This window comes from Petromyzon marinus (genome assembly GCF_048934315.1).
Source record: "Petromyzon marinus isolate PM22_M1 ecotype Great Lakes invasive population chromosome 75 unlocalized genomic scaffold, UKy_Petmar_22M1.pri1.0 chr75_unloc.2, whole genome shotgun sequence".
In the NCBI taxonomy this organism is placed as follows: Eukaryota; Metazoa; Chordata; class Hyperoartia; order Petromyzontiformes; family Petromyzontidae; genus Petromyzon; species Petromyzon marinus.
The window spans coordinates 624,402-650,416 of record NW_027422614.1 but is presented as its reverse complement, the minus strand read 5'-3'; the positions used below and the strand labels follow the sequence as shown (position 1 = coordinate 650,416).

General features: G+C 56.1%; 1 protein-coding gene across 1 annotated transcript in view; it reads left to right on the top strand.

Moving 5' to 3' along the window:
• LOC116937404 (E3 ubiquitin-protein ligase UBR4) overlaps positions 1-26,015 on the top strand; it is a gene marked incomplete at its 5' end in the record, with an annotated part of 266,747 nt that overhangs the window by 124,000 nt on the left and 116,732 nt on the right. The window contains 12 exon segments of the mRNA XM_076058468.1: positions 257-384; positions 3,353-3,460; positions 4,994-5,113; positions 6,193-6,383; positions 7,605-7,778; positions 11,104-11,203; positions 13,335-13,553; positions 15,856-15,969; positions 21,499-21,641; positions 23,954-24,079; positions 25,677-25,842; positions 25,844-25,872. Coding sequence (XP_075914583.1) covers positions 257-384; positions 3,353-3,460; positions 4,994-5,113; positions 6,193-6,383; positions 7,605-7,778; positions 11,104-11,203; positions 13,335-13,553; positions 15,856-15,969; positions 21,499-21,641; positions 23,954-24,079; positions 25,677-25,842; positions 25,844-25,872 — 1,618 coding nt within the window.

Here is a 26,015-nt window from a genome sequence, read left to right as displayed (position 1 = left end):
TGGCCGAGGTGAAGCAGCCTCTCGCGCTCGTGCGCCTAGCTGACGGAGAGCTGCGGGGGTTCCCGCAGTCCACCGAAGCCTCAAATCACGAATGGATAAAACGATGAAAGCCACGCTGGGGTTGGTCTCTCAGTGTACGTGACCTCTGATCTCCACCCACCCCCCGACCCCACCCACCCACCGGCCTCCTCCTCATCCCACCGCCTCTTCCACTTCCACCTCCTCCACCTCCCTCTTCTCCCCCCCCCCGCCCCAGACGAGGAGGAGGATGAGGAGGAGGTTTACCGCATGGCGGGAGTCATGTCCGAATGCGGGGGGCTGCAGGCGATGTTGACGCGCCTCGCAGGCGTGCACGACTTCAAGCAAGGCCGGCAGCTGCTCACAGTGCGTGACTCTGTGTGTCTCTGTGTGTCTCTGTGTGTCTCTGTGTCTCTCTGTGTCTCTGTGTCTCTCTGTGTGTCTCTGTGTCTCTCGCTGTCTCCCCGTGTCTCCCCGTGTCTCTGTGTCTCTCTGTGTGTCTCTGTGTGTGTGTCTCTCGCTGTCTCCCAGTGTCTCCCCGTGTCTCCCCGTGTCTCTGTGTCTCTCGCTGTCTCTCACTGTCTCTGTGTCTCTCTGTGTGTCTCTCGCTGTCTCCCAGTGTCTCTCGCTGTCTCCCCGTGTCTCTGTGTCTCCCTGTGTCTCTGTGTCTCTCGCTGTCTCCCAGTGTCTCTGTGTCTCTGTGTCTCTCGCTGTCTCCCAGTGTCTCGGTGTCTCTCGCTGTCCCCCCGTGTCTCTGTGTCTCTCGCTGTCTCCCAGTGTCTCTCGCTGTCCCCCCGTGTCTCTGTGTCTCTCGCTGTCCCCCCGTGTCTCTGTGTCTCTCGCTGTCTCCCAGTGTCTCTCGCTGTCTCCCCGTGTCTCTGTGTCTCTCGCTGTCTCCCCGTGTCTCTGTCTCCCTGTGTCTCTGTCTCCCTGTGTCTCTGTGTCTCCCTGTGTCTCTGTGTCTCTCGCTGTCTCCCAGTGTCTCTCGCTGTCTCCCAGTGTCTCTCGCTGTCTCCCAGTGTCTCCCCGTGTCTCTGTGTCTCTCGCTGTCTCCCAGTGTTTCTGTGTCTCTCGCTGTCTCCCAGTGTCTCCCCGTGTCTCTGTGTCTCTCGCTGTCTCCCCGTGTCTCTGTCTCCCTGTGTCTCTGTGTCTCTCGCTATCTCCCCGTGTCTCTGTGTCTCTCGCTGTCTCCCAGTGTCTCTGTCTCTCGCTGTCTCCCCGTGTCTCTCGCTGTCTCTCGCTGTCTCCCAGTGTCTCCCCGTGTCTCCCCGTGTCTCTGTGTCTCTCGCTGTCTCTCGCTGTCTCTGTGTCTCTTGCTGTCTCCCAGTGTCTCCCCGTGTCTCTCGCTGTCTCCCCGTGTCTCTGTCTCCCTGTGTCTGTCTCTCGCTGTCTCCCCGTGTCTCTCGCTGTCTCCCAGTGTCTCCCTGTGTCTCTCGCTGTCTCCCAGTGTCGCTCGCTGTCTCCCAGTGTCTCCCCGTGTCTCTGTGTCTCTGTGTCTCTCGCTGTCTCCCAGTGTCTCCCCGTGTCTCTGTGTCTCTGTGTCTCTCGCTGTCTCCCAGTGTCGCTCGCTGTCTCCCAGTGTCTCCCCGTGTCTCTCGCTGTCTCCCCGTGTCTCTGTGTCTCTCGCTGTCTCCCCGTGTATCTGTGTCTCTCTCTGTGTGTCTCTCTCTGTGTCTCTCTCTGCATGTCTCACTGTGTGTCTCTCTGTGTGTCTCTCTCTGCGTGTTTCTCACTGCGTGTCTCTCACTGTGTGTCTCACTGTGTGTCTCTCTGTGTGTCTCTCTCTGTGTGTCTCTCTCTGTGTGTCTCTCTCTGTGTGTCTCTCTCTGCGTGTCTCTCTCTGCGTGTCTCTCACTGTGTGTCTCTCTCTGTGTGTCTCTCTCTGCGTGTCTCTCTCTGCGTGTCTCTCTCTGCGTGTCTCTCTCCGCGTGTCTCTCTCTGCGTGTCTCTCTCTGCGTGTCTCTTCGCGTGTGTCTCTCACTGTGTGTCTCTCTGTGTGTCTCTCTCTGCGTGTCTCTCTCTGTGTGTCTCTCTCTGCGTGTCTCTCTCTGTGTGTCTCTCTCTGCGTGTCTCTCTCTGTGTGTCTCTCTCACTGTGTCTCTCTCTGCGTGTGTCTCTCTGTGTGTCTCTCACTGCGTGTCTCTGCTTGTGTGTCTCTGTGTGTGTGTCTCTCACTGCGTGTCTCTCTCTGTGTCTCTCTGCCTGCGCGTCTTCCTCGGCGTGTCTCTCTCTGTGTCTCACTTTGTGTCTCTCTCTGCGTGTCTCTCTCTGTGTGTCTCTGTGTGTGTGTCTCTCACTGCGTGTCTCTCTCTGTGTCTCTCTGCCTGCGCGTCTCCCTCGGCGTGTCTCTCTCTGTGTCTCACTCTGTGTCTCTCTCTGCGTGTCTCTCTCTGTGTGTCTCTGTGTGTGTGTCTCTCACTGCGTGTCTCTCTCTGTGTCTCTCTCCCTGCGCGTCTCCCTCGGCGTGTCTCTCTCTGTGTGTCTCACTCTGTGTCTCTCTCTGCGTGTCTCTCTCTGTGTGTCTCTGTGTGTGTGTCTCTCACTGCGTGTCTCTCTCTCTGTGTGTCTCTCACTGCGTGTCTCTCTCTGCGTGTCTCTCTCTGCGTGTCTCTCTCTGCGCGTCTCCCTCGGCGTGTCTCTCTCTGTGTGTCTCACTCTGTGTCTCTCTCTGCGTGTCTCTCTCTGTGTGTCTCTGTGTGTGTGTCTCTCACTGCGTGTCTCTCTCTCTGTGTCTCTCTCTGTGTGTCTCTCTCTGCGTGTCTCTCTCTGCGTGTCTCTCTCTGCGCGTCTCCCTCGGCGTGTCTCTCTCTGTGTCTCACTCTGTGTCTCTCTCTGCGTGTCTCTCTCTGTGTGTCTGTGTGTGTGTGTGTGTCTCTCCCTGCGCGTCTCACTCTGTGTCTCTCTCTGCGTGTCTCTCTCTGTGTGTCTCTGTGTGTGTGTCTCTCTCTGTGTGTCTCTCACTGTGTGTTTCTCACTGCGTGTCTCTCTCTGTGTGTCTCTGTGTGTCTCTCTCACTGTGTCTCTCTCACTGCGTGTGTCTCTCTCACTGTGTCTCTCTCTCTCTCTGTCTCTCTCACTGCGTGTTTCTCTCACTGTGTGTGTCTCTCTCTGTGTCTCTCTCTGTGTGTCTCTCTCTGCGTGTCTCTCTCTGCGTGTCTCTCTCTGCGTGTCTCTCTCTGCGCGTCTCCCTCGGCGTGTCTCTCTCTGTGTGTCTCACTGTGTGTCTCTCTCTGCGTGTCTCTCTCTGTGTGTCTCTGTGTGTGTGTGTCTCTCCCTGCGTGTCTCTCTCTCTGCGTGTGTCTCTCCCTGCGCGTCTCCCTCGGCGTCTGCCCAGGTGCTGCTGAAGCTGTTCAGCTTCTGCGTCAAGGTGAAGGTGAACCGGCAGCAGCTCGTGCGGCCTGAGATGAACACCTTGAACGTGATGCTGGGGACCCTCAACCTGGTGCGTGTGTGTGTCTGTGTCAGTGTGTGTGTCAGTGTGTGTCTGTGTGTGTCTGTGTGTGTGTGTCTGTGTGTGTGTCTCTGTGTGTGTGTGTCTGTGTGTGTGTGTCTGTGTGTGTGTGTGTCTCTGTGTGTGTGTCTCTGTGTGTGTGTGTCTGTGTGTGTGTCTCTGTGTGTGTCTGTGTGTGTGTGTCTGTGTGTCTGTGTGTGTGTCTCTGTGTGTGTGTGTGTCTGTGTGTGTGTCTGTGTGTGTGTGTCTGTGTGTGTGTGTCAGTGTGTGTCTGTGTGTGTGTGTCTGTGTGTGTCTGTGTGTGTGTGTGTGTCTCTGTGTGTGTGCGTGTCTGTGTGTGTGTCTGTGTGTGTGTCTGTGTGTGTGTCTGTGTGTGTGTCTGTGTGTCTGTGTGTATGTGTGTGTCTGTGTGTGTGTCTGTGTGTGTGTCTGTGTGTGTGTGTGTGTCTGTGTGTGTGTGTGTGTCTGTGTGTGTGTGTCTGTGTGTGTGTGTCTGTGTGTGTGTGTGTGTCTGTGTGTGTGTGTCTGTGTGTGTGTCTGTGTGTGTGTGTCTGTGTGTGTGTGTCTGTGTGTGTGTGTCTGTGTGTGTGTGTCTGTGTGTGTGTGTCTCTGTGTGTGTCTGTGTGTGTGTGTCTGTGTCTGTGTGTGTCTGTGTGTGGCTGTGTCTGTGTGTGGCTGTGTCTGTGTGTGGCTGTGTCTGTGTGTGGCTGTGTGTGTGTGTGTCTGTGTGTCTGTGTGTGTGTGTGTCTGTGTGTGTGTGTGTGTGTCTGTGTGTGTCTGTGTGTGTGTGTGTCTGTGTGTGTGCGTGTGTGTGTCTGTGTGTGTGTCTGTGTGTGTCTGTGTGTGTGTGTCTGTGTGTGTGTGTGTCTGTGTGTGTGTGTCTGTGTGTGTGTGTGTGTCTGTGTGTGTGTGTCTGTGTGTCTGCGTGTCTCTGTGTGTGTGTCTGTGTGTGTGTGTCTGTGTGTGTGTGTGTGTCTGTGTGTGTGTGTGTGTCTGTGTGTGTGCGTGTCTCTGTGTGTGTGTCTGTGTGTCTCTGTGTGTGTGTCTGTGTGTCTCTGTGTGTGTGTCTGTGTCTCTGTGTGTGTGTCTGTGTGTCTCTGTGTGTGTCTGTGTGTGCGTGTGTGTCTCTGTGTCCGTGTGTGTGTGTGTCCGTGGAGCGGTGGTGCAGCGGTTAGCGCCACGCTGCGCTACGAACCCGGCGACCCCGGGGTTCGATCCCCGCTCACGCCCAGCACACTCGTGTGACGACTATCTGAACCGGTCCTGGGCCTCCCCTAGGTCGACTCGGCCTCAAACGAGTAACCCGGTGTGGTGTAGTGTAGTAAGCATCGCCACTGGGGAGACAAAGACGACCGGGCCGGGTTGGTGGTGCTGGCCACCCTCCCCCCTCTGTGTGTGTGCCACAGTGCCAGTAGCCTCCATAGTCAGCGCTGCTGCTGTTGCTCGCTGCTGCTGCTACTGACAGCACTTGCCCCAGCAGTCCTGTGAAGGCTACACGGGGGATCTTTGCCTGTCGGGGTGCAGGCGCTGCTGGCTGAGCAGGAGGCGAGTTCAAGTGGAGGCGCCGCCGTGGCTGAGCAGGTCCTCGCCATCATGGAGATCATCCTGGACCAGGCCAACGCAGAGCCTCTCACGGAGGAGAAGGTGGGTGGGCGGTGGGGGGGGGGGTAGGGTACTGTAGGGGGTGATGGGTGGGGGTGGTGGTGGTGGTGATATGTAGGTGGGATGGTGTAGTGTAGGCACCACCCACTCACTCACTCACTCACCCACCCACCCACTCACTCACCCACCCACCCACTCACTCACTCACCCACTCACCCACTCACCCACCCACCAACTCACCCACCCACCCACTCACCCACCCACCCACTCACCCACTCACTCATCCACTCACCCACTCACTCACCCACTCACTCACCTACCCACTCACCGACTCACCCACCTACCCACTCACTCACTCACCCACTCACCCAGCCACTCACCCACCCACTCACTCACTCATCCACCCACTCACTCATCTGCCCACCCACCCACTCACCCACCCACCCACTCACCCACTCACTCACCCACTCACTCACCCACCCACCCACCAACTCACCCAACCACCCACTCACCCACCCACCCACTCACCCACTCACTCATCCACTCACCCACTCACTCACCCACTCACCCACCTACCCACTCACTGACTCACCCACCCACTCACCCACCCACCCACTCACTCACCCACCCACACACCCAACTACTCAACGACCCACCCACCCACTGACCGACTCGCCCACCCACTCACCAACTCACCCACCCCCTCACTCACCCACCCACCCACACACCCACCCACACACTCACCAACTCACCGACCCCCTCACTCACTTTCTCACTCACCCACCCACCCCCTCACTCACCCACCCACCCCCTCACTCACCCACCCACTCACCCACCCACCCCCTCACCCACCCACCCACCTCCTCACTCACTCACCCACCCACCCACCCCCCCACCCCCTCACTCACCCACTCACCCACCCACCCACTCACCCACCCACCCCCCCACCAACCCCCCCACCCACCCACACAGGGGAGCCTACTGTTGTCGGGCGACCAGGAGCAGCTGGTAATGCTGCTGGAGCAGATCAACTCACCCACCCACCCACTCACTCACTCACCCACCCACCCTCTCACTCACCCACCCACCCTCTCACCCACCCCCCCCACCCACCCACACAGGGGAGCCTACTGCTGTCGGGCGACCAGGAGCAGCTGGTGATGCTGCTGGAGCAGATCAACTCGGCGTTTGTTCGCTCCAACCCGAGCGTGCTCCAGGGGCTGCTCCGCATCATCCCGTACCTCTCCTTCGGCGAGGTGGACAAGATGCAGATTCTCGTGGATCACTTCCAGCCGTACTGCGACTTTGACAAGTGAGGGGGGTGGGGGTAGGTGGGTTGTTGGGTGGGTGGGTGGTTGGGTGGGTGGTTGGGTGAATGAATGAGGTGGGTGGGTGGTTGGGTGAATGAATGAGTGGGTTGGGTAGGTGTTTGGGTGGGTGGGTGGGTGGTTGGGTGGTTGGGTGGGTGGGTGGGTGGTTGGGTGGGTGGTTGGGTGAATGAATGAGTGGGTTGGGTAGGTGTTTGGGTGGGTGGGTGGTTGGGTGGGTGGGTGGTTGGGTGGGTGGGTGGTTGGGTGAATGAGTGGGTGAATGAGTGGGTTGGTGGGTATTTGGGTGAATGAGTGGCTAGGGGAATTCATGCGTGGGTGGGTAAAGTAATGAATGAGTGGATGGGTGGGGGGGGTGGTAAATAAAGTGGGTGGGCAGGGGGGTGGGTGAGTGACTGGGTGAGTGACTGGGTGAGTGACTGGGTGAGTGACTGGTTGGGTGACTGGGTGAGTGACTCGGTAAGTGACTGGTTGGGTGACTGAGTGAGTGACTGAGTGAGCGACTGGGTGAGCGACTGGGTGAGTGAGTGAGTGAGTGACTGGGTGAGCGACTGGGTGAGTGACTGGCTGAGCGACTGGGTGAGTGACTGGGTGGGTGAGCGACTGGGTGAGTGACTGGCTGGGTGAGCGACTGGGTGGGTGAGCGACTGGGTGAGTGGCTGGGTGGGTGACTGGGTGAGTGACTCGTTGAGTGACTGGGTGAGCGACTGGGTGAGCGGCTGGGTGGGTGAGTGGCTGGGTGAGCGGCTGGGTGAGCGGCTGGGTGGGTGAGTGGCTGACTGAGTGGCTGGGTGGGTGAGCGACTGGGTGAGTGGCTGGGTGGGTGAGCGGCTGGGTGGGTGAGCGGCTGGGTGGGTGAGCGACTGGGTGAGTGGCTGGGTGGGTGAGTGGCTGGGTGGGTGAGCGGCTGGGTGGGTGAGTGGCTGGGTGGGTGAGCGGCCGGGCGAGCGGCTGGGCGAGCGGCTGGGTGGGTGGGCGAGCGGCTGGGTGGGTGGGCGAGTGGCTGGCTGGGTGGGCGAGTAACTGGTCGAGCGGCCGGGCGAGCGGCCGGGCGAGTTTACAGTGGTGGACTCGTGGTTGCTGACCGCCACCCCCGTGCCCCCCTCTAGCGTCGGCCACGGCTGCCGCTCGCCGCAACGGCACTTGCCCCCCGCACCCATAGCGGTGCGCTAAAGGCCCCCCTTAATTCTGCGTGCGTGCTTCAGGTACGACGAGGAGCACAGCTCGGAGGAGAAGACCTTCCTCGATTGCTTCTGCAAGATCGTGGCGGGCATCAAGAGCACGAGCAACGGGCGCCAGCTCAAAGGGCGGATCCTGAACAGCGGCGTGGTGCAGAGGGCGCTGGCCTACACCGCACGGCACATCCCCAGCGCCAAGAAGTGCGGCTCGCTCGCCACCGCTCGCTCGCTCGCCGCACCGCTCGCTCGCCGCACCGCTCGCTCGCCCCACCGCTCGCTCGCGCCACCGCTCGCCCCACCGCTCGCTCGCCCCACCGCTTGCTCCACCGCTCGCTCCACAGCTCGCCCCACCGCCCGCTCGCCCCCACCGCTCGCTCGCCCCACCGCTCGCTCGCCCCAACGCTCGCCCCACAGCTCACTGTGTGTGTGTCTCTGTATGTGTGTGTCTGTGTTTGTGCGTGTCACTGTGTGTGTGTGTGTCACTGTGTGTGTGTGTGTCACTGTGTGTGTGTGCTGTGTGTGTGTGTCACTGTGTGTGTGTGTGCTGTGTGTGTGTGTGTGTGTCACTGTGTGTGTGTGTCACTGTCTGTGTGTCACTGTGTCACTGTCTGTGTGTGTGTGTCACTGTGTGTCACTGTTTGTGTACACTGTGTGTGTGTCACTGTGTGTGTGTGTGTGTCACTGTGTGTGTGTGTGTGTGTCACTGTGTGTGTGTGTCACTGTGTGTGTCACTGTGTGTGTGTCACTGTGTCACTGTGTGTGTCACTGTCACTGTGTGTGTGTCACTGTGTCACTGTGTGTGTCACTGTGTGTGTGTCACTGTGTCACTGTGTGTGTGTCTGTGTGTGTGTCACTGTCGGTGTGTGTGTGTGTCACTGTGTGTGTGTCACTGTGTCACTGTCTGTGTGTGTGTGTCACTGTGTGTGTACACTGTGTGTGTGTCACTGTGTGTGTGTGTGTGTGTCACTGTGTGTGTGTCACTGTGTGTGTGTGTGTGTGTCACTGTGTGTGTGTCACTGTGTGTGTGTGTCACTGTGTGTGTGGGTGTCACTGTGTGTGTGTCACTGTGTGTGTGTCACTGTGTCACTGTCTGTGTGTGTGTGTCACTGTGTGTGTACACTGTGTGTGTGTGTGTGTCACTGTGTGTGTGGGTGTCACTGTGTGTGTGGGTGTCACTGTGTGTGTGTCACTGTGTCACTGTGTGTGTGGGTGTCACTGTGTGTGTGTCACTGTGTCACTGTGTGTGTCACTGTGTCACTGTGTGTGTCACTTTGTGTGTCACTGTGTGTGTCACTGTGTGTCACTGTGTGTGTGTGTGTCACTGTGTGTGTGAAAGGTCCTGGCAAGGATTATTCAGCATCGCCTTGCCAGGCACGCTGAGGAGAGGCTTGCGGAGCCCCAATGCGGTTTCAGGAAAGGGCGGTCCTGCACAGATGCCATATTTTCTGTCCGTCTGCTACAGCAGAGGTGTAGGGAATTCCAACAAGACCTACATCTCTGCTTTATTGACCTGGTCAAGGCCTATGATACCATCAGTAGGCCTGGGCTCTGGGTCGTTCTTCGTGCTTTTGGAGTACCTGACCCTCTGCTCACGATCATTAAGGACCTTCATGATGGTGAGCGGGCCCGGGTAAAACTACGTGGCCGGGAGTCAGAGCCATTCCCTGTACACCTTGGGGTGCGACAGGGATGTCCTCTGGCTCCCACATTATTTAACATCTATTTTGACCACGTAGTTCGTGAAGCCTTCAATAGCTGTACTGGGGGAATCTCCATATGGTACAGATATAATGGGAGGCTAATCGATGCCCGGGTGCGGTCAAGGGATGGCTCCCTATTGCTCAACCACGTTATGTATGCTGATGACTTGGTAATAGCTGCTCAGTCAGAGGAGGAGTTGGAGACGCTGCTGCTGAGACTGGAGCGTGCCACTAAGAGGTGGGGCCTTACCATCAGCCCCACCAAAACCAAGCACCTGCCTGGGTATTTTGTACCATCGGACACTCCACCCCCACAACTCCCAATCGGTGATGGGGCAGTTGTGGAGAGAGTGGAGAGTTTCCCATACCTGGGCAGTGTGCTTATGACTGGCACCAGTTTAACAGCAGAGGTCTCACTCCGAATCAGTCGAGCGGCAATATCTTTTCATCGGTTGCGTAACGCTGTGTGGAAGCTACCTGGTCTGTCGCTCCGCACTAAGCTTCAGGTCTTCTCGGCCACGGTCATTCCCTCCCTTCTCTACGCTTGCGAAACGTGGACCCCCCTAATGGAACATCTTCGCCGGTTAGAAACATTTAGGCTGGCCTGCCTACGATCCATCCTGGGTTTAACCAGACTGGATTGTGTGAGGAGCTCACAAATCCTTGAAAGATCTGGGCAGGGTCCCATCGGTGAGCTCCTCCGGCAGGCAAGGCTGCGATGGCTGGGTCATGTAGCCCGCATGCCCAGCCACCGCATGCCGAAACAGCTTTTGTTTGGCCGGATTGAGGGGGCTAAGCGGGCGCGGCACGGGCTAGAGAAGAGATGGAGTGATGTGGTACAGGAGGACGTGGAGCTGAGTGGACTTGCCGATGACTGGTACCAGCGGTGTCAAGATCGGCCTCTGTGGAGGAGGCTCGTGAAGGATGCTACTGGGCAGTTGGAGGCAGTCGCCCTCCAACAACAACGGAGGGCGGAGGAGCGACGCTCACAACAGCGAGCGGAGCGCCGGGTGGCTAAAGCACAGCAGGTTGGCACAGTAGGGGGCACAGGTGGTGCATCAGCCAGTCATCTCAGTCAGTCGACCCGTGGCACCTGGGTCTGCCCCGTGACCTCCTGCCAGCGGGCGTTCGACACTTCACGTGGCCTCAGGGTGCACATAGCCTGGCACAAGCGTCGTGGTGACGTCACCGCCACTTAGTGGCGAATGGCGGTTGTTGTTGTTGTGTCACTGTGTGTGTCTGTGTGTCACTGTGTGTCACTGTGTGTGTGTCACTGTGTCACTGTGTGTGTGTCACTGTGTGTGTGTGTCACTGTGTCACTGTGTGTGTGTCACTGTGTGTGTGTGTCACTGTGTGTGTGTGTGTCACTGTGTGTGTGTCACTGTGTGTGTGTGTGTGTCACTGTGTGTGTGTCACTGTGTGTGTGTCACTGTGTGTGTGTCACTGTGTGTGTGTCACTGTGTGTGTGTCACTGTGTGTGTGTCACTGTGTGTGTGTGTGTCACTGTGTGTGTGTGTCACTGTGTGTGTGTCTGTGTGTCACTGTGTGTGTGTCTGTGTGTCACTGTGTGTGTCACTGTGTGTGTCACTGTGTGTGTGTCACTGTATGTGTGTGTGTCACTGTATGTGTGTCACTGTGTGTGTGTGTCACTGTGTGTGTGTGTCACTGTGTGTGTGTGTGTCACTGTATGTGTGTGTGTCACTGTGTGTATGTCACTGTGTGTGTGTCACTGTGTGTGTGTGTCACTGTGTGTGTGTGTCACTGTGTGTGTGTCACTGTGTGTGTGTGTCACTGTGTCACTGTGTGTGTCACTGTGTGTGTCCTAGTCTGGATGCTGAGGTGTGGAAGAAGTTCCTGGGTCGCCCGGCACTCCCATTTGTGGTGCGCCTCCTCACGGGACTGGCACAGCAGCACACCCCAACTCAGGTACTCACCACCACTAGTACTACTCACTACTACTCACCACTAGTACTCACCACTACTACTATTACTACTCACCACTACTAGTACTGACCACTAGTACTCACCACCACTACTCACCACCACTACTCACCACCACTACTCACCACCACTACTCACCACTAGTACTCACCACTAGTACTCACCACCACTAGTACTCACCACCACTACTATTCACCACTACTACTACTCACTACCACTACTACTCACTACCACTACTACTCACCACCACTACTACTCACCACCACTACTCACCACTACTACCACTACTCACCACCACTACCACTCACCACTAGTACTCACCACCACTACTACTCACCACTAGTACTATTACTACTCACCACTAGTACTCACCACTAGTACTCACCACCACTACTCACCACTACTACTCACCACTACTACTCACCACTAGTACTCACCACTATTACTCACCACTATTACTACTCACCACTACTCACCAACACTACTCACCACTACTACTCACCACTACTACTCACCAACACTGTGTGTGTACCTGTGTACATGTGTGTGTGTGTACCTGTGTGTGTGTGTACCTGTACCTATGTATACCTGTGTGTGTGTACGTGAATGTGTGTATGTACCAGCGTGTGTGTGTGTACCAGCGTGTGTGTGTGTGTGTACGTACCAGCGTGTGTGTGTACGTACCAGCGTGTGTGTGTACGTACCAGCGTGTGTGTGTGTACCTACCAGCGTGTGTGTGTGTACCTGTGTGTGTGTGTACCTGTGTGTCTACCTGTGTGTCTACCTGTGTGTACCACCTGTGTGTGTGTACCTGTGTGTACCTGTGGTAATCCCGCAGGCTCTGATAGGGGCGGAGGCGATCCCCCTGCTCCATACGCTGGAGCAGGTGTCCAGTGTGTGTGTGTGTGTACCTGTGTGTGTGTGTACCACCTGTGTGTGTACCTGTGTTTACCTGTGTACCTGTGTGTGTACCAGTGTGTGTGTGTGCCACCTGTGTGTGTACCTGTGTGTGTGTGACTGTGTGTGTGTGTGTACCTGTGTGTGTGTGTGTACCTGTGTGTGTGTGTGACTGTGTGTGTGTACCTGTGTGTGTGTGTGTGTGTATGACTGTGTGTGTGTATGACTGTGTGTGTGTGTGTGACTGTGTGTGTGTGTGTGTACCTGTGTGTGTGTGTACCTGTGTGTGTGTGTGACTGTGTGTGTGTGTGTGACTGTGTGTTTGTGTGTGTGACTGTGTGTTTGTGTGTGTGACTGTGTGTTTGTGTGTGTACCTGTGTGTGTGTGTACCTGTGTGTGTGTACGTGTGTGTGTACCTGTGTGTGTACCTGTGTGTGTGTGTGTACCTGTGTGTGTGTGTGTACCACCTGTGTGTGTGTACCACCTGTGTGTGTTACCTGGTAATCCCACAGGCCCTGATAGGGGCCGAGGCGATCCCTCTGCTCCACACACTGGAGCAGGTGTACAGTGTGTGTGTACCTGTGTGTGTGTGTACCTGTGTGTGTGTACCTACCTGTGTGTGTGTGTACCTGTGTGTGTGTACCTGTGTGTTTACCACCTGTGTGTGTGTTACCTGGTAATCCCGCAGGCTCTGATAGGGGCCGAGGCGATCCCCCTGCTCCACACACTGGAGCAGGTGTCCAGTGTGTGTGTGTGTACCTGTGTGTACCTGTGTGTGTGTGTACCTGTGTGTGTGTGTTACCTGTGTGTACCTGTGTGTGTGTGTACCTGTGTGTGTGTGTACCACCTGTGTGTGTGTACCACCTGTGTGTGTGTACCACCTGTGTACGTGGTAATCTCACAGGCTCTGATAGGGGCGGAGGCGATCCCCGTGCTCCACACGCTGGAGCAGGTGTACAGTGTGTGTGTGTGTGTACCTGTGTGTGTACCTGTGTGTGTACCTGTGTGTGTGTACCTGTGTGTGTGTGTGTGTACCTGTGTGTGTGTGTACCAGCGTGTGTGTGTACCAGCGTGTGTGTGTACCAGCGTGTGTGTGTGTTTGTACCAGCGTGTGTGTGTGTGTACCACCTGTGTGTGTGTACCACCTGTGTGTGTGTGTACCACCTGTGTGTGTACCTGTGTGTGTACCACCTGTGTGTGTTACCTGGTAATCCCGCAGGCCCTGATAGGGGCCGAGGCGATCCCCCTGCTCCACACACTGGAGCAGGTGTCCAGCGAGGAGGGCATCGGCACCCTCGCCGAGAACCTCCTCGAGGCTCTCCGTCAGCACCCCGGCGTGCGGAAGAAGATCGAGGCGGCACGCAAGGAAACTCGCGCACAGAAGAAGCGGCTCGCCATGGCCATGCGGCAGAAGGCGCTGGGCACGCTGGGCATGACGGTGGGTGGGTGGGTTAGTGGGTGGGTGGGTTAGTGGGTGGGTGATGAGAAGCGACTCGCCCATGGCCATGCGGCAGAAGGCGCTGGGCACGCTGGGCATGACGGTGGGTGGGTGGGTTAGTGGGTGGGTGGGTTAGTGGGTGGGTGATGAGAAGCGACTCGCCCATGGCCATGCGGCAGAAGGCGCTGGGCACGCTGGGCATGACGGTGGGTGGGTTGGTGGGTGGGTGGGTGGGTGGGTTAGTGGGTGGGTGATGAGAAGCGACTCGCCATGCGGCAGAAGGCGCTGGGCACGCTAGGCATGACGGTGGGTGGGTGGGTTAGTGGGTGGGTTGGTGGGTGGGTGGGTGATGAGAAGCGACTCGCCATGGCCATGCGGCAGAAGGCGCTGGGCACGCTGGGCATGACGGTGGGTGGGTGGGTTGGTGGGTTGGTGGGTGGTTTGGTGGGTGGGTTGGTGGGTGGGTGGGGTAGTGGGTGGGTTAGTGGGTGGGTGGGTTAGTGGGTGGGTTAGCGGGTGGGTTAGTGGGTTGGTGGGTTAGTGGGTTGGTGGGTTAGTGGGTGGGTTGGTGGGTTAGCGGGTGGGTTGGTTGGTGGGTGGGTGGGTTAGTGGGTGGATGGGTTAGTGGGTGGGTGGGTTAGTGGGTGGGTGGGTTAGTGGGTGGGTGGGTTAGTGGGTGGGTGGGTTAGTGGGTGGGTGGGTTAGTGGGTGGGTGGGTTAGTGGGTGGGTGATGAGAAGCGACTCGCCATGCGGCAGAAGGCGCTTGGCACGCTGGGCATGACGGTGGGTGGGTGGGTTAGTGGGTGGGTGGGTTAGTGGGTGGGTTGGTGGGTTAGCGGGTGGGTGGGTTAGTGGGTGGGTTGGTGGGTTAGCGGGTGGGTTAGTGGGTGGGTGGGTTAGTGGGTGGGTGGGTTAGTGGGTGGGTGGGTTAGTGGATGGGTGGGTTAGTGGATGGGTGGGTTAGTGGGTGGGTGGGTTAGTGGGTGGATGGGTTAGTGCGTGGGTTGGTGGGTTAGCCGGTGGGTTGGTTAGTGGGTGGGTTAGTGGGTGGGTGGGTTAGTGGGTGGGTGGGTTAGTGGGTGGGTGATGAGAAGCGACTCGCCATGGCCATGCGGCAGAAGGCGCTGGGCACGCTGGGCATGACGGTGGGTGGGTTAGTGGGTGGGTGGGTTAGTGGGTGGGTTAGTGGGTTGGTGGGTTAGCGGGTGGGTGGGTTAGTGGGTGGGTTAGTGGGTGAGTGGGTGGGTGGGTGGGTCGGTAGGTGAGTGGGGTGAGTGGGTGGGTTGGTGGGTGAGTGGGTGGGTTGGTGGGTGAGTGGGTGGGTTGGTGGATGAGTGGGTGGGTTGGTGGGTGAGTGGGTGGGTTAGTGGGTGGGTGGGTGGGTTATTGGGTGGGTGGGTTAGTGGGTGGGTTAGTGGGTGGGTGGGTTAGTGGGTGGGTGGGTTAGTGGGTGGGTGGGTGAGTTGGTGGGTGAGTGGGTGGGTAAGTGGGTGGGTTGGTGGGTGAGTGGGTGGGTAAGTGGGTGGGTTGGTGGGTGAGTGGGTGGGTTGGTGGGTGAGTGGGTGAGTTGGTGGGTGATTGGGTGAGTTGGTGGGTGGGTGAGTTGGTGGGTGGGTGAGTTGGTGGGTGGGTGAGTTGGTGGGTGGGTGAGTTGGTGGTTGGGTTGGTTGGTGAGTGGGTGGGTTAGTGAGTGGGTGGGTTGGGTTGGTGGGTGGTTTGGTGGGTGGGTGACTGGGTGGGTGGGTGGGTGACTGGGTGGGTGGGTGGGTGACTGGGTGGGTGGGTGGGTTGGTGGGTGGAGTTTGGTATGTTGAGTGTCTGACACCAGAGCACTGATTCTGAGACATTTCTCAAAGTGGTGGCTGTGATTATTAGACCACAGCCACTAATCCTCTACCTCCACCACCACCTCCACCACCTCCACCATCACCACCACTAACACCTCTACCATCACCTCTACCATCACCTCCACCACCTCCACCATTCCCTCTACTACCTCCACCATCACCACCTCCACCATCACCACCTCCTCCACCACCATCACCACCTCCTCCACCACCATCACCACCTCCTCCACCACCATCACCACCACCTTCACCATCACCACCTCCTCCACCACCATCACCACCTCCTCCACCACCATCAACACCATCACCACCACCTCCACCATCACCTCCATCACCACCTCCACCAACACCTCCATCACCACCTCCACCATCACCACCACCATCACCACCACCACCACCTCCTCCACCATCACCACCACCACCACCTCCATCACCACCTCCTCCACCTCCTCAGACGAACGAGAAGGGGCAGGTCGTGACGAAGGCGTCAATCCTCAAGCAGATGGAGGACCTCATCGAGGAGCCGGGTCTCATCTGTTGCATCTGCAGAGAGGGCTACAAGTTCCAGGTGAGCACTCACACGGTGCCTGTAAGTGTGTGTAAGTGTGTGTACGTGTGTGTACGTGTGTGTCTGTGTGTGTACATGTGTGTACATGTGTGTGTACGTGTGTGTAAGTGTGTGTACGTGTGTGTCTGTGTGTGTACGTGTGTGTCTGTGTGTGTAAGTGTGTGTACGTGTGTGTAAGTGTGTGTAAGTGTGTGTACGTGTGTGTCTGTGTGTACGTGTGTGTACGTGTGTGTACGTGTGCGGTGTCTGTGTGTACGTGTGTGTCGGTGGGTGTAAGTGTGTGTACGTGTGTGTCTGTGTGTACGTGTGTGTCTGTGTGTACGTGTGTGTAAGTGTGTGTACGTGTGTGTAACTGTGTGTACGTGTGTGTAACTGTGTGTACGTGTGTGTAAGTGTGTGTACGTGTGTGTACGTGTGTGTAAGTGTGTGTACGTGTGTGTACGTGTGTGTCTGTGTGTACGTGTGTGTAAGTGTGTGTACGTGTGTGTCTGTGTGTACGTGTGTGTACGTGTGTGTGGTGGGGAGCGGTAGTGTAGCGGTTAGCGCTACGCTGCGCTATGAACCCAGCGACCCGGGTTCGATTCCCGCTCAAGGCCAACACCAGTGACGATTATCTGAACCGGTCCCGGGCCTCCCCTAGGTCGACTCAGCCTTAAATGAGTACCTGGTGCGGTGTGTGAACATTGCCACTAGGGAGACAAAGGCGGTCGGGCGTGGTGCTGGCCACCCACCCCCTCGTGTACCGTTCCGGCCTTCATAGGTACTCGCTAACAGCACTTGCCCCTACAGTCTGTTAAGGCTATATGGGGGGTCTTTGTCTGTGTGTGTACGTGTGTCTGTGTGTGTCTGTGTACGTGTGCAGTGTGTGTGCGTGTGTGTGTGTGTCTGTGTGTACGTGTGTGTGTATGTACGTGTGTGTCTGTGTGTACGTGTGTGTATGTACGTGTGTGTCTGTGTGTACGTGTGTGTGTACGTGTGCGTCTGTGTACGTGTGTGTGTACGTGTGCGGTGTCTGTGTGTGTGTCTGTGTGTACGTGTGTGTGTACGTGTGTGTAAGTGTGTGTCTCTGTGTACATGTGTGTCTGTGTGCGTGGGTGTGTGTACGTGTGTGTCTGTGTGTACGTGTGTGTACATCATTAGGGGAAAAAACGGTGATCCAATTTCCGACCCCCAGGAACAGGTTCGCAGATTTGCTGAGCATTTCTGTGAGGTCCTGGGGGAGGGAAAATCCCTCAGCCAGGAAAACATCGTGGCACAAAGTGAGGATGACCCTGCTGAGGCTGCGGTGCCTCAAACATTGGATGAAGTCACCCCCTGTGAGTGGCTGGCTGAGGTGCCATCTGCTGAGGAAGTATTGAAGGCGATCCGGAGTCTGAGACCAGGAAAGGCAGCGGGCAGAGATGATCTCCCAAGCGAAATGCTGAGGGAGGGTGGCGTTTGTGCACAGACTGCCCTATATGACATCATAACAACAGTCTGGACCACTGGACGGGTTCCGCAGGATTGGAAGGATGCCCTGGTGGTCCCCCTTTTTAAGAAGGGGGACCGCACAGACTGTAACAACTACAGGGGCATCTCACTCCTCAGTGTGCCGGGAAAGGTCCTGGCAAGGATTATTCAGCATCGCCTTGCCAGGCACGCTGAGGAGAGGCTTGCGGAGCCCCAATGCGGTTTCAGGAAAGGGCGGTCCTGCACAGATGCCATATTTTCTGTCTGTCTGCTACAGCAGAGGTGTAGGGAATTCCAACAAGACCTACATCTCTGCTTTATTGACCTGGACAAGGCCTATGATACCATCAGTAGGCCTGGGCTCTGGGTCGTTCTTCGTGCTTTTGGAGTACCTGACCCTCTGCTCACGATCATTAAGGACCTTCATGATGGTGAGCGGGCCCGGGTAAAACTACGTGGCCGGGAGTCAGAGCCATTCCCTGTACACCTTGGGGTGCGACAGGGATGTCCTCTGGCTCCCACATTATTTAACATCTATTTTGACCACGTAGTTCGTGAAGCCTTCAATAGCTGTACCGGGGGAATCTCCATATGGTACAGATATAATGGGAGGCTAATCGATGCCCGGGTGCGGTCAAGGGATGGCTCCCTATTGCTCAACCACGTTATGTATGCTGATGACTTGGTAATAGCTGCTCAGTCAGAGGAGGAGTTGGAGACGCTGCTGCTGAGACTGGAGCGTGCCACTAAGAGGTGGGGCCTTACCATCAGCCCCACCAAAACTAAGCACCTGCCTGGGTATTTTGTACCATCGGACACTCCACCCCCACAACTCCCAATCGGTGATGGGGCAGTTGTGGAGAGAGTGGAGAGTTTCCCATACCTGGGCAGTGTGCTTATGACTGGCTCCAGTTTAACAGCAGAGGTCTCACTCCGAATCAGTCGAGCGGCAATATCTTTTCATCGGTTGCGTAACGCTGTGTGGAAGCTACCTGGTCTGTCGCTCCGCACTAAGCTTCAGGTCTTCTCGGCCACGGTCATTCCCTCCCTTCTCTACGCTTGCGAAACGTGGACCCCCCTAATGGAACATCTTCGCCGGTTAGAAACATTTAGGCTGACCTGCCTACGATCCATCCTGGGTTTAACCAGACTGGATTGTGTGAGGAGCTCACAAATCCTTGAAAGATCTGGGCAGGGTCCAATCGGTGAGCTCCTCCGGCAGGCAAGGCTGCGATGGCTGGGTCATGTAGCCCGCATGCCCAGCCACCGCATGCCGAAACAGCTTTTGTTTGGCCGGATTGAGGGGGCAAAGCGGGCGCGGCACGGGCTAGAGAAGAGATGGAGTGATGTGGTACAGGAGGACGTGGAGCTGAGTGGACTTGCCGATGACTGGTACCAGCGGTGTCAAGATCGGCCTCTGTGGAGGAGGCTCGTGAAGGATGCTACTGGGCAGTTGGAGGCAGTCGCCCTCCAGCAACAACGGAGGGCGGAGGAGCGACGCTCACAACAGCGAGCGGAGCGCCGGGTGGCTAAAGCACAGCAGGTTGGCACAGTAGGGGGCACAGGTGGTGCATCAGCCAGTCATCTCAGTCAGTCGACCCGTGGCACCTGGGTCTGCCCCGTGACCTCCTGCCAGCGGGCGTTCGACACTTCACGTGGCCTCAGGGTGCACATAGCCTGGCACAAGCGTCGTGGTGACGTCACCGCCACTTAGTGGCGAATGGCGGTTGTTGTTGTTGTTGTGTGTACGTGTGTGTGGGTGTGTGTACGTGTGTCTGTGTGTGTCTGTGTGTACGTGTGCAGTGTGTGTGGGTGTGCGTGTGTGTGTGTACGTGTGTGTCTGTGTGTACGTGTGTGTGTGTGTCTGTGTGTACGTGTGTGTGTATGTACGTGTGCGTGTGTGTGTACGTGTGCGGTGTCTGTGTGTGTGTACGTGTGTGTACGTGTGCAGTGTCTGTGTGTGTGTGTGTGTACGTGTGTGTAAGTGTGTGTCTGTGTGTACATGTGTGTCTGTGTGTACATGTGTGTCTGTGTGTACATGTGTGTCTGTGTGCGTGGGTGTGTACGTGTGTGTCTGTGTATACGTGTGTGTTTGTGTGCGTGTGGGTGTGTGTCTATGCGTGTGTGTGTGCGCGTGTGTGCGTGTGTGCATGTGTGTGTGCGTGTGTCTGTGTGCGTGCGTGTGTGTCTGTCTGTGTGCGTGTGTGTGTCTGTGTGCGTGCGTGTGTGCGTGTGTGTGTGTGTACGTGTGTGTGTCTGTGTACGTGTGTGTCTGTGTGTGTCTGTGTACGTGTGTGTCTGTGTGTACGTGTGTGTCTGTGTGGGTGTGTGTCTGTGTGCGTGTGGGTGTGTCTGTGGGTGTGTGTCTGTGTGGGTGTGTCTGTGTGCGTGTGTGTGTGTCTGTCTGTGTGCGTGTGTGTGTCTGTGTGCGTGCGTGTGTCTGTCTGTGTGCGTGCGTGTGTGTGTGTGTGTGCGTGCGTGTGTGTACGTGTGTGTGTGTCTGTGTGTGTGTACGTGTGTGTCTGTGTGTACGTGTGTGTCTGTGTGGGTGTGTGTCTGTGTGCGTGTGGGTGTGTCTGTGGGTGTGTGTCTGTGTGCGTGTGTGGGTGTGAGTGTGAGTGAGTGTGAGTGAGTGAGTAGGTGAGTGTGAGTGAGTGAGTAGGTGAGTGAGTGAGTGAGTAGATGAGTAGGTGAGTGAGTAGATGAGTAGGTGAGTGAGTAGATGAGTAGGTGAGTGAGTAGGTGAGTGAGTGTGTGAGTGAGTGTGTGTGAGTGTGTGTGAGTAGGTGAGTGAGTAGGTGAGTGAGTGAATAGGTGAGTAGGTGAGTCAGTGAGTGTGTGAATAGGTGAGTGAGTAGGTGAGTGAGTGTGTGAGTGAGTGAGTAGGTGAGTGTGTGAGTAGGCGAGTGAGTGAGTAGGTGAGTGAGTGAGTGAGTAGGTGAGTAGGTGAGTGAGCGAGTAGGTGAGTGAGTGTGTGAGTGAGTGAGTGAGTAGGTGAGTGAGTGACTGAGTGTGTGAGTGAGTGTGTGTGAGTAGGTGAGTGAGTAGGTGAGTGAGTGAATAGGTGAGTCAGTGAGTGTGTGAGTAGGTGAGTGAGTAGGTGAGTGAGTGTGTGAGTGAATAGGTGAGTGAGTAGGTGAGTGAGTGTGTGAGTGTGTGAGTAGGCGAGTGAGTGAGTAGGTGAGTGAGTGAGTGAGTAGGTGAGTGAGTAGGTGAGTAGGTGAGTGAGCGAGTAGGTGAGTGAGTGTGTGAGTGAGTGAGTAGGTGAGTGAGTGAGTAGGTGAGTGAGTGACTGAGTGTGTGAGTGAGTAGGTGAGTGAGTAGGTGAGTGAGTGTGTGAGTGTGTGAGTAGGTGAATGTGTGTGTTAGTAGGTGAATGTGTGAGTGAGTAGGTGAATGTGTGAGTGAGTGAGTGTGTGAGTGAGTAGGTGAATATGTGAGTGAGTGAGTGTGTGAGTAGGTGTGTGAGTGAGTGAGTGGGTGGTGAGTGAGTGTGAGTGAGTGTGTGAGTGGTGCGGTGTGTCGCCAACCCTGCTTAATCTGTGGATCTCTGTGCGTGTGTGTTTGATGCGGCGGTTAATGCGGTGGTGCTGGTGGTGGTTGTGGTGGTGGTGTTTGGTGTTGTTGTTGTGGTGGTTGTTGTTGTGGTGGTGGCTAATGCGATGGTTGTTGTTGTGGTTTTTGTGGCTTATGCGGTGGTTGATGTGGTTTTTGTGGTTGTTGATGTGGTGGTGGTTGTTGCGGTGGTGGTGGTGGTTGTTGTTGTTGATGTGGTGGTGGTTTTTGCGGTGGTGGTGGTGGTTGGTGTGGTTGTTGATGTGGTTGTTGTTGCGGCGGTTGTTGTGGTGGTGGCTAATGCGATGGTTGATGTGGTGGTTGTTGTGGTGGTGGTGGTGGTTGTTGCGGTGGTGGTTGTTGTGGTTGTTGATGTGGTGGTGGTTGATGTGGTGGTTGTTGTGGTTGTTGATGTGGTGGTGGTTGATGTGGTGGTTGTTGATGTGGTGGTTGTTGTGGTTGTTGATGTGGTGGTTGTTGTGGTTGTTGATGCGGTGGTGGTTGTTGTGGTTGATGTGGTTGCAGCCCACCAAGGTGCTGGGCATCTACACGTTCACCAAGCGCGTGGCACTCGACGAGTTTGAGTGCAAGGCGCGTAAGCAGCAGGGCTACAGCACGGTGTGTCACTTCAACGTCATCCACTACGACTGCCACCTCGCCGCCGTGCGGTACGCACACACACACACAGACACACACACAGACACACACACAGACACACACACACGGGCACACACACACACACGGGCACACACACACACACAGACACACGGGCACACACACACAGACACACACAGACACACAGACACACACACACACGGGCACACACACACAGACACACAGACACACACACACACGGGCACACACACACACACACGGGCACACACAGACACACACACAGACACACACACAGACACACACACGGGCACACACACACACACACGACGAGTTTGAGTGCAAGGCGCGTAAGCAGCAGGGCTACAGCACGGTGTGTCACTTCAACGTCATCCACTACGACTGCCACCTCGCCGCCGTGCGGTACGCACACACACACACAGACACACACACAGACACACACACAGACACACACACGGGCACACACACACAGACACACACACACACGGGCACACACACACACACACGGGCACACACACACACACAGACACACAGACACACACACACACAGACACACACACACACAGACACACACACAGACACACAGACACACACAGACACACACACAGACACACACACACACAGACACACACACACACACACAGACACACACACAGACACACACACACACAGACACACACACAGACACACAGAGACACACACATACAGACACACACACACACAGACACACACACACACAGACACACACACACACACGCACACACACACGGGCACACACACACACGGGCACACACACAGACGGGCACACACACACAGATACACACACACACACACGGGCACACACGCACAGACGCACACGCACGCGCACACGCACACACACACACGCACACGCACACACGGGCACACACGGGCACACACACACACGGGCACACACACACACGGGCACACACACGCACACAAACACACACGCACACGCACGCACACACGCACACACACACAAACACACACGCACTCGCACAGACACACACGCACGCACACACGCACTCGCACAGACGCACGCACAGACACGCATGCACAGACACGCACGCACTCGCACACACGCACACGCACTCACGCACGCACACGCACACACGCACACACACACGCACACACGCACGCACACACGCACACAGGCACGCACACAGGCACGCACACGCAGACACGGACACGCGGACACGCACACACAGGCACGCACGGGCGCACACAGACACGTGTGTGTGTGTGTACGTGTATATGCGCATGTGTGTGTGTTCACGTGCGTTCACGTGCGTGTGTGTGTTTATGTGTTTTGTGTGTGTGTGTTTACATGCGTGTGTGTTTACGTGCGTGTGTGTTCACGTGCACGTGTGTTCACGTGTGTGTGTGTGTTGACGTGTGTGTGTTGACGTGTGTGTGTTGACGTGTGTGTGTGTTGACGTGTGTGTGTGTGTTGACGTGTGTGTGTTGACGTGTGTGTGTGTGTGCGTTGACGTGTGTGTGTGTGTGCGTGTGTGTTGACGTGTGTGTGTGTTGACGTGTGTGTGTGTTGACGTGTGTGTGTTGACGTGTGTGTGTGTGTTGACGTGTGTGTGTGTGTGTGTTGACGTGTGTGTGTGTGTTGACGTGTGTGTGTTGACGTGTGTGTGTGTGTGTGCGTTGACGTGTGTGTGTGTGCGTTGACGTGTGTGTGTGTGCGTTGACGTGTGTGTGTGTTGACGTGTGTGTGTTGACGTGTGTGTGTGTGTGTGTGTTGACGTGTGTGTGTTGACGTGTGTGTGTGTGTGTTGACGTGTGTGTGTGTGTTGACGTGTGTGTGTGTGTGTGTGTTCACGTGTGTGTGTTGACGTGTGTGTGTGTTGACGTGTGTGTGTTGACGTGTGTGTGTTGACGTGTGTGTGTGTGTGTTGACGTGTGTGTGTGTGTGTTGACGTGTGTGTGTGTGTGTTGACGTGTGTGTGTGTTGACGTGTGTGTGTGTTGACGTGTGTGTGTGTTGACGTGTGTGTGTGTTGACGTGTGTGTGTGTTGACGTGTGTGTGTGTGTGTGTTGACGTGTGTGTGTGTGTTGACGTGTGTGTGTGTGTTGACGTGTGTGTGTGTGTTGACGTGTGTGTGTGTGTTGACGTGTGTGTGTGTTGACGTGTGTGTGTGTGTTGACGTGTGTGTGTGTGTGTGTTGACGTGTGTGTGTGTGTGTGTTGACGTGTGTGTGTGTGTGTGTTGACGTGTGTGTGTGTGTTTGACGTGTGTGTGTGTGTGTGTGTTGACGTGTGTGTGTGTGTGTGTTGACAGTGTGTGTGTGTGTGTGTTGACGTGTATGTGTGTTGACAGGCTGGCGCGTGGCAGGGAGGAGTGGGAGAGTGCGGCTCTTCAGAACGCGAACACAAAGTGTAATGGACTGCTGCCACTGTGGGGGCCCTTCGTGCCCGAGTCTGCCTTCGCCACATGCCTGGCTCGGTGACCGCTCACCTCCCTCGCTCACCTCGCTCACTCACCTCGCTCACTCACCCTCACTCACCTCACTCACTCACCCTCACTCACCTCGCTCATACACTCACTCACTCATACACTCACTCATACACTCACTCATACACTCACTCATACACTCACTCATACACTCACTCGCTCACTCACTCATACACTCACTCGCTCGCTCACCCATACACTCACTCGCTCATACACTCACTCGCTCACACACTCACTCGCTCACTCATACACTCACTCACTCATACACTCACTCACTCATACACTTACTCACTCGCTCACTCATACACTCATAGACTCACCTAGTCACTCACTCATACACTCACTCACTCATACACTCACTCATGCACTCACTCACTCGCTCACTCATACACTTGCTCACTCATACACTCATAGACTCACCTACTCACTCACTCATACACTCACTCACCTACTCACACGCTCACTCACTCATACACTCACTCGCTCACTCATACACTCATACTCACTCATACACTCACTCACTCATACACTCACTCATACACTCGCTGACTCGCTCACCCATACTCACTCACTCATACACTCACTCATACACTCACTCATTCATACACTCACCCATACAGTCACTCACTCATACACTCACTCGCTCACTCATACACTCATACACTCGCTCACTCATACACTCACTCATACACTCACTCACTCGCTCACTCATACACTCACTTATCCACTCGCTCACGCTCACTCGCTCACTTACTCACACTCACCTACTCACTCATACACTCACTCACTCGCTCACTCATACACTCACTCATACACTCACTTATCCACTCGCTCACGCTCACTCGCTCACTTACTCACACTCACCTACTCACTCATACACTCACTCACTCGCTCACTCATACACTCACTCATACACTCACTTATCCACTCGCTCACGCTCACTCGCTCACTTACTCACACTCACCTACTCACTCATACACTCACCTCACTCACGCCCGCTCCCTCTCTCTCTGTGTCTCTCTCTCGCTGTGTGTGTCTCTCTGTGTGTCTCTCTCTCTCGCTGTGTCTCTCTCTCTCTGTGTGTGTGTCGCTCTCTGTCTGCGTGTGTCTGTCTGTCTGTGTGTGTCTCTCCCTCTCTGTGTGTGTCTCTCTTTCTCTGTGTGTCTCTCTCTGTCTCTCTCTCTCTCTGTGTGTGTGTCGCTCTCTGTCTGTGTGTGTCTGTCTGTCTGTGTGTGTCTCTCTCTCTGTGTGTCTCTCTCTCTCTCTCTGTGTCTCTCTCTCTCTGTATGTGTGGCTCTGTGTGTGTGTGTCTCTCTGTGCGTCTCTCTCTCGCTGTGTGTCTCTCTCTCTCTCTGTGTCTCTCTGTGTGTGTGTCTCTGTGTGTGTCTCTCTGTGTGTGTCTCTCTCTCTGTGTCTATCTTTGTGTCTCTCTCTGTGCATCTCTGTCTCTCTCTCTCTCTGTGTGTCTGTCTCTCTCTGTGTATCTCTGTCTGTCTCTCTCTCTCTGTGTCTCTCTCTGTGTCTCTCTCTCTGTGTGTCTCTCTCTCTCTGTGTGTGTGTGTCTCTCTCTCGCTATGTCTGTGCGTAGACACAACACGTACCTGCAGGAGTGCACGGGCCAGCGGGAGCCCACCTACCAGCTGAGCGTCCACGACACCAAGCTACTGCTCCTGCGCTTCGCTCTGGAGCAGTCGTTTAGCTCCGACACAGGCGGCGGTGGACGCGAGTCCAACATCCACCTGGTGCCCTACATGGGTCCACACAGCCCTCTACGTCATGAACACGTGGGTGGGGGGCGGGGGGGGGATGGGGGGGGGGGGAGAGGGGTGGGGGGAAGGAGAGATGGGGGAGAGAGATGGGGAGAGAGAAATGGGGGAGAGTGATGGGGGGAAGGAGAGTGATGGGGGAGAGTGATGGAGGAGAGAGA